The 6645-nt window shown below is 42.3% G+C and overlaps 1 protein-coding gene across 1 annotated transcript; it reads right to left on the bottom strand.

The window, feature by feature from the left end:
* Positions 1 to 1837: 1837 nt before the first annotated feature.
* On the bottom strand, positions 1838 to 6324 carry LOC117497907 (tubulin beta-1 chain-like). The gene is made up of 4 exons (XM_034149941.1): positions 6229 to 6324; positions 3420 to 3528; positions 3218 to 3328; positions 1838 to 3127 (listed from the first exon to the last, which is right to left on the bottom strand). Exons 1-4 carry the CDS (start codon positions 6283 to 6285, stop codon positions 2067 to 2069), a joined length of 1338 nt encoding a protein of 445 aa, XP_034005832.1. The 5' UTR covers positions 6286 to 6324; the 3' UTR covers positions 1838 to 2066.
* Between the last annotated feature and the right edge of the window lie 321 nt (positions 6325 to 6645).

Genomic DNA, 6645 nt, shown 5'->3' with positions numbered 1-6645 from the left:
TATACACTATGCGGGGTCAATTACAGCTAACAAAATATAGCAGTATCATATTTATTAACATGGTGTGCAAAAAATTGGAAATTAAATTAAATATCAATGTACCGTGTGAAAACACTATGTACAGAGGGACACATTATAATTTTTGAATGTAAAAATCCAGTTATCAAAGCAACATATAGGAAACTATGGAGCTGTGTGTTCTCTGCTGTCAGAGGTTAGTGTTGGACAGTCAGGAAGGACTTCCTGTACAGAGGAGCTGCAGCAGTCTGTTGTTCTGCATGTATTTAATACCTTTAGTTACTTTACAGATCTGGATTAATGATGTGAAATACAAAGAACTCTTAAATCAGACTTTAGGGCTCATTCACACCAGCCTTTTATAGTCCGGTATAATCGAACCCTGGTGCTTTTAGCCGCTTGGTGCGGTTCGTTTGGGTCGTTGTGAACACAGTCCGAGACGACTCTGGTCCGCTAAAATAGGTGGTCTCGGAGTCGGGCCGCTTGCTAGTGAACTCTGGAGCGGTTCATCGCTGGTGTGAACGCAGTCCACACCAACACATAGGTGGCGTAGTATTTACGTGTCACAAGAACGCGGGTGTCTTCAAAATCGTTAGCGAAAGAGTGAAGCAGAATGTAGTGTTGAACAGTGTTGTGTAAAGTAAAAACAACTATCAAACTAAAAACTATACATAAAAGTCAGAGCCACCTGCCGTCGGTGAAACCCCCTCCTTACTGCAGAACGTCTCTCATTATATGTGTTATAATGTTTTGTATCGCACGTTGTCTGATTATATAATCATATGCGCCGTTGCTGTTGATATGCTCTCCAGATTAACAACAGCATGAAAATAACCTGCCGATGCTCCATGGTGGAGGCTCCGGTAGAAATTGCCGGGATTTGCGTTTTTACCCCCTTAATGTCTGACCAATTGTTGAACAGCATTTCCGAGCACATGACTTGTGTTTAAAGTTTATAGTCCGTTTGAATTTTGCCTGTGTGAACCATGTGTGAACGCAAACCGAACCTTCTGAAAAATGAAACAATGTAACAAACTGTGGTCTGGTGCGCACCAGAGAAGCGGACTATTACGCGCCGCAGACGGACCCGGTGGAATCTAGGGGTAAGGTGTGAATGCACCCTAAATTACACCTGGAGTAAATTCACAAGCAGATACCCTGCAGTATACAAAGTCATTAAAACTAGCTGCACCTTTACCAGCTTTGATAACACTTTAATGATCAATCATTATAAAACATATCATATATATTATTCTGAAATGGTAATACTTTTCTACTTTTACTTGAGTAACATTTTGAATGCAGGACTTTTACTTGTAGTATTCCTACACTTGGGTAGTTATTTTACTCAAGTACAAGATCTGAGTACTTTTCCCACCTCTGGTAATTAACCTATAGAAATCAGTATAATTCATTACTCCAGGGGATAAGGTATACTATTGTATACAAGTCTGTTATTTAAAGAACATCTAAGCCTTTGGAATAGTCACGAGGAAACCATTGTTTACTTTATGCTGCAGCATGTGAACTGTGATCTGGAATATTTTTTCTTTTTAAACTGTCATGTTCTGCTGGTTTACTTACTAAAAAATGCATTTGTGTTACTCCTTTGTTCATACAGCAATATGAGTATATGTATGATAGACAAACACATTGATATCTTTGTGGCTACACTTGAGTGCACTTTCTGGAGAAGTTAGGCAGGTGGACTTTATGTACAGTGTAGTGTATCAGCTCAAAAAACACCTTAGCCTACATGCATTTCCAATACCTCTTCCATTTTGTTCTTATCATAATCAAGTGAGTCAATTCATTAAAAGACTTTGTATACAGTTTAACCTTTATTAACCGGAACAGCAGCCAGAACACTGAAAGAATTTGGAAGATTACATTTTAAGCCAACATTAACAGCAGCAGAACAGTGAAAGCTGAAAGAACATTACAGTTATAGCCAACATTAAAAGCAGACATAACACTGAATGCTGAAAGGACTTGCAACCTTACATTTTTCTCTTACATTAATTTAAAAGATTTTTGGAAAGTGATATTTAGGCCAGATCTTCCTCCCCGTCCTCCTCGAACTCTCCCTCCTCCTCAGCAGTGGCATCTTGGTACTGCTGGTACTCTGACACCAAGTCATTCATGTTGCTCTCTGCCTCAGTGAACTCCATTTCATCCATACCCTCACCGGTGTACCAGTGGAGGAAGGCCTTTCGCCTAAACATAGCTGTGAACTGCTCAGAGATGCGCTTGAACAGCTCCTGGATGGCCGTGCTGTTGCCGATGAAGGTGGCTGACATCTTGAGGCCACGGGGAGGAATGTCGCAGACAGCGGTCTTCACGTTGTTGGGGATCCATTCAACGAAGTAGCTGCTATTCTTGTTCTGCACGTTCAGCATCTGCTCGTCAACCTCCTTCATTGACATGCGGCCACGGAAGATGGCAGCCACTGTCAGGTAGCGGCCGTGACGTGGGTCGCAGGCAGCCATCATGTTCTTGGCATCAAACATTTGCTGGGTGAGCTCGGGCACAGTAAGGGCTCTGTACTGCTGGCTGCCTCTGCTGGTCAGGGGGGCGAAGCCTGGCATGAAGAAGTGCAGACGGGGGAATGGCACCATGTTTACAGCAAGCTTACGCAGGTCAGCATTGAGCTGCCCAGGGAACCTGAGGCAGGTGGTGACACCGCTCATGGTTGCAGAGACCAAGTGGTTCAGATCACCGTAAGAGGGAGTTGTGAGCTTGAGTGTGCGGAAACAGATGTCATACAGGGCTTCATTGTCAATGCAGAAGGTCTCATCTGTGTTTTCTACAAGCTGATGGACTGATAGTGTGGCGTTGTAGGGCTCAACAACAGTGTCTGATACTTTGGGGGAAGGCACCACGCTGAAGGTGTTCATAATGCGGTCAGGGTACTCTTCACGGATCTTGCTGATGAGCAGGGTGCCCATTCCAGACCCTGTACCACCACCCAGGGAGTGTGTGAGCTGGAAGCCCTGAAGGCAGTCACAGCTCTCTGCCTCCTTCCTCACCACATCCAGGACAGAGTCCACCAGCTCTGCACCCTCTGTGTAGTGACCCTTTGCCCAGTTGTTGCCAGCCCCGCTCTGGCCTGCAAGACAAGAATCCTAAATTAAGATGTGGCACTCTGTGCAAACAATCAATTGCCATGCTCTGAACAAATCCAATAAATATCACTTACCAAACACAAAGTTGTCTGGTCTGAAGATCTGGCCAAAAGGTCCAGACCTTACAGAGTCCATGGTGCCTGGCTCAAGATCAACCAGCACAGCACGGGGCACATATTTACCACCTAGAAACCACAGGTTAGAAGTAAGGGAACATGGCCAAAATTAAGATTCAACATAAAATGTATTAAGAAATCATGTCTGTTTAGATGTTACCTGAAGCCTCATTGTAGTAAACATTGATCCTGTCCAGCTGCAGGTCACTGTCACCGTGGTATGTACCAGTCGGGTCAATACCGTGTTCATCACTAATCACCTCCCAAAACTATAGAACAGAAGCAAAAATGTTTAGTTATTACATCCAACAAAAGGACTTGGAACACCAGTCCACTCCTCATTAGTGAATTGTATTTACAGTTACCAGTGTATTTTGCAGCCTGTTATAATTGTTGATAAATGGTAATGGATTAAACTCTTTTTCCCGCCGTGCTGACTTCGACACGCGCCCTGATCCCCTATTTGTTGTGACTCGTGTGTTATGAAATTGAAAAAATGCAATAACTCCACCTAATTCAGGCAAACGCCCGGCGCAGCTCAGTATAGCATAACCCAGTAGGCCTCAATTAAACGGGCCCGTTATAAATGTAAACAACATCAATTAAATACAAAAAAAGTGTTAACTACAAATATCATTGACGTTTTAATACAACATTACTAGTTTGTGGTGCTTTTCTCTTTTTCAATGACAGTGCTCAATTTTTACGCATTGCAGTGGCTGCCGAGCGAACAATGGTGATATAACCAGGGGTGCACATAACTGGTATGCAGGGCCGCCCCTCCCTACACGCAGATCACGCAGACTGCGTGGGGCTTCACCTTGCTGGTACGCATGCACGGCAAACATCTGAAATGCGTAATGTCACTTGTGTCACTACGCCACTCTGCGTACCTGATAGGTCATCAAAACAAAACACATATTTCATCTACACGTGTTCCTTGTCAACACTCAATGGAGTAAAATACTAGACATGTCAAAAAAACAAAAGACATTAAGCAGCCACTTTGGCGTTTTGCTCCCTGCATAAAAACTTTCTTGGACTGATTGAACGTGGCCGAGCCGCGCAGGCCATAGCCGACGGACCTGTGAAGCTTTACAGGAGGCAGAGGCTTAGATCACTGGACGACAGAGTTGGCCGCCGTTTACACAGACAGGGCTGCAACAGAATTGTACCAAAACTACGCCAACTGGCTGCGGAGGGAGACTCCCCTGTGCACATTCTGTTGTTGCGTTGTGAGCGCAAAATCAGCTGATCACAACATTCCTTAATGTGAGACTTTTAATCGATCTGTGGTCAAGCTGCTGCAGTTTTAAAAGGAGGAGCAAAACACACAGCTGCAAACTTACTCAGGGTCTTAATGGAAGAGTTTAAAATCAGACAGGGGTGGAAGAAGTACTCTTGTGTAGCAATACTCTGTTACAAGTAAAAGTCCTGCATTCAAAATGTTACTCAAGGAAAAGTAAAAAAGTATAAGCATCAAAATATAGTTAAAGTACTAAAAGTAAAAGTAGTCATTGTGCAGATTGGTCCATTTCAGAATAATATATATGATATGTTTTATAATGATTGATCATTAAAGTGTTATCAAAGCTGGTAAAGGTGCAGCTAGTTTGAATGACTTTGTATACTGCAGGGTAGCTTGTGAATTTAGTCCAGGTGAGTATTATTGAAAAGTATACAGCTCTCTTTCATATGAGTGTTGAGAGCTGTATCCATAAATTCCTTTTGTGCTCAAAGTGCACCAGATTGATGCTTTTCACTTCAACATTTAAAAGAAAATCTTGCCGGGGTTGTATGCCCCCGGACCCCCGTAGAGGATGTGAGGTCCACCCCCAGCAGGTTAAAATAATTAGATTGCATACATTTTCTTTTAGTAAACACTGCAAACGGGTCCCACAGACCCAAACAGCACACAAAGGTTAAAGGTAAGCATATAATAATGTTAAAATGTGCTAAATATATACACTGCAAAAAAAAAAAAAAAAGGAGTAAAAGTAGCTCACGACTTGTTTTATTTTTTGAAAGTAGCTCTCATCCTAAAAAAAGTTGGAGACCTTAGAGCATTAGAGCGTAAAGACTGTAACTATAAGTATCTGAAATAAATATGTGTAATGAAACAAATACCAATAACTGTATTGCATTGTTTTCTTATGCGCAATTACTTCATACTGTCTTTGTCTTTTTCGTCCTGCATTTATTGTGCCCCCCTCAGAAAATAACTGGCCCCAGCCTGGCCCCCCCAGTCAAATTGGTCTAGAACCGCCACTGCTGAGGAGGAGAGTGAGGAAGACTGCAGCATCATCATCATCTACCACGCAAGAAGAGGATAGTGGACAGTCAAGGAGACACTGAGGAGGACAGTGAGGAATACTGCACTTGTTAACACCACGCTTCGTGTGGGGTGAGTACCAAACGCTGTCTCCTGGTACTCATCTGAGTAACTCACTAAAACAGTTATGTGCACCCCTGGTTATAACGGTAACCGTTAACATTTGTACGTATTTGAAAGCAAACGGACAGCCAATTATTTATCTCAATCAAAACATTTTTTTAAATCTCAAACAAGTTTAATAGTTTGTATTCGTCAAAAACTTGACATAATACTTCTCTTGATGCGTTATATTAAACATTGACATGCAATTTTCACAAAGTAGGGCCCCATTTGATGTGCAGTAACGGCTGTCAAACGACCAATATTGATATAACGGTAACCGTTAACAGTTTTAGTGTTTGCTAGCAACAAACGGACAGACAAATGTCAAAAAAACATTTTAATCGTTTTAATTCGTCAATATATAAATAATTTAATTTCAATGTTCACAAGTAGGGCCCATTAAATGTTCCAAGGGTTGGGTCAATGGGACGCGAACTAGCACAAAGCACCGGCTCTCAGAGCAGAGAACAAGATCTTTCTGAATGAAAATTACTCAATTTAGAAGAAAAATGGCTAATACAATTGTACTAACCTTAGCACCGATCTGGTTGCCGCATTGGCCGGCTTGGAGATGCACAATTTCCCTCATATTTCTTTCTGGATATTGGTTAGAGATCTCAAAGAAGACAACGCCCTTCTAGCGGCTCAAACCTGGGTTATATACAAAAACAAGACCCACCTCTTTCTCCCCAACTCGAATATCTATTGGCAGATTTACGAACGCATCTTTAACAGACACACATTTAAACCAATAAAAGCTTTCAATGCATCTCCGTGATTGGTCGAATCCGCCTGCCAATCACATTCACCTCAAACGTGTCTTCTCTTCTGCAGACGTTGGCCGATTTCCCTTATCATGGCTGAAAATATATGCGACACTCACCACTGCATTTCACAGCCGCTCTTGGCGTCTTTTAAAGACAGTGAACAATGTATTTCTTATATCATA

The sequence above is a fragment of the Trematomus bernacchii genome, unplaced genomic scaffold, assembly GCF_902827165.1.
Source record: "Trematomus bernacchii unplaced genomic scaffold, fTreBer1.1, whole genome shotgun sequence".
In the NCBI taxonomy this organism is placed as follows: domain Eukaryota; kingdom Metazoa; phylum Chordata; class Actinopteri; order Perciformes; family Nototheniidae; genus Trematomus; species Trematomus bernacchii.
This window is presented reverse-complemented; position numbering and strand designations above follow the sequence as displayed.

Bases quoted from the DNA above. Each gene is read 5' to 3' on its own strand.
- LOC117497907 (XM_034149941.1), bottom strand. From the start codon at position 6,285: ATGAGGGAAATTGTGCATCTCCAAGCCGGCCAATGCGGCAACCAGATC. The intron at 3,529-6,228 runs GTTAGTACAATT...TCTGTTCTATAG, and splicing joins GCAACCAGATCGGTGCTAAG to TTTTGGGAGGTGATTAGTGA. The intron at 3,329-3,419 runs GTAACATCTAAA...TGTGGTTTCTAG, and splicing joins TTACTACAATGAGGCTTCAG to GTGGTAAATATGTGCCCCGT.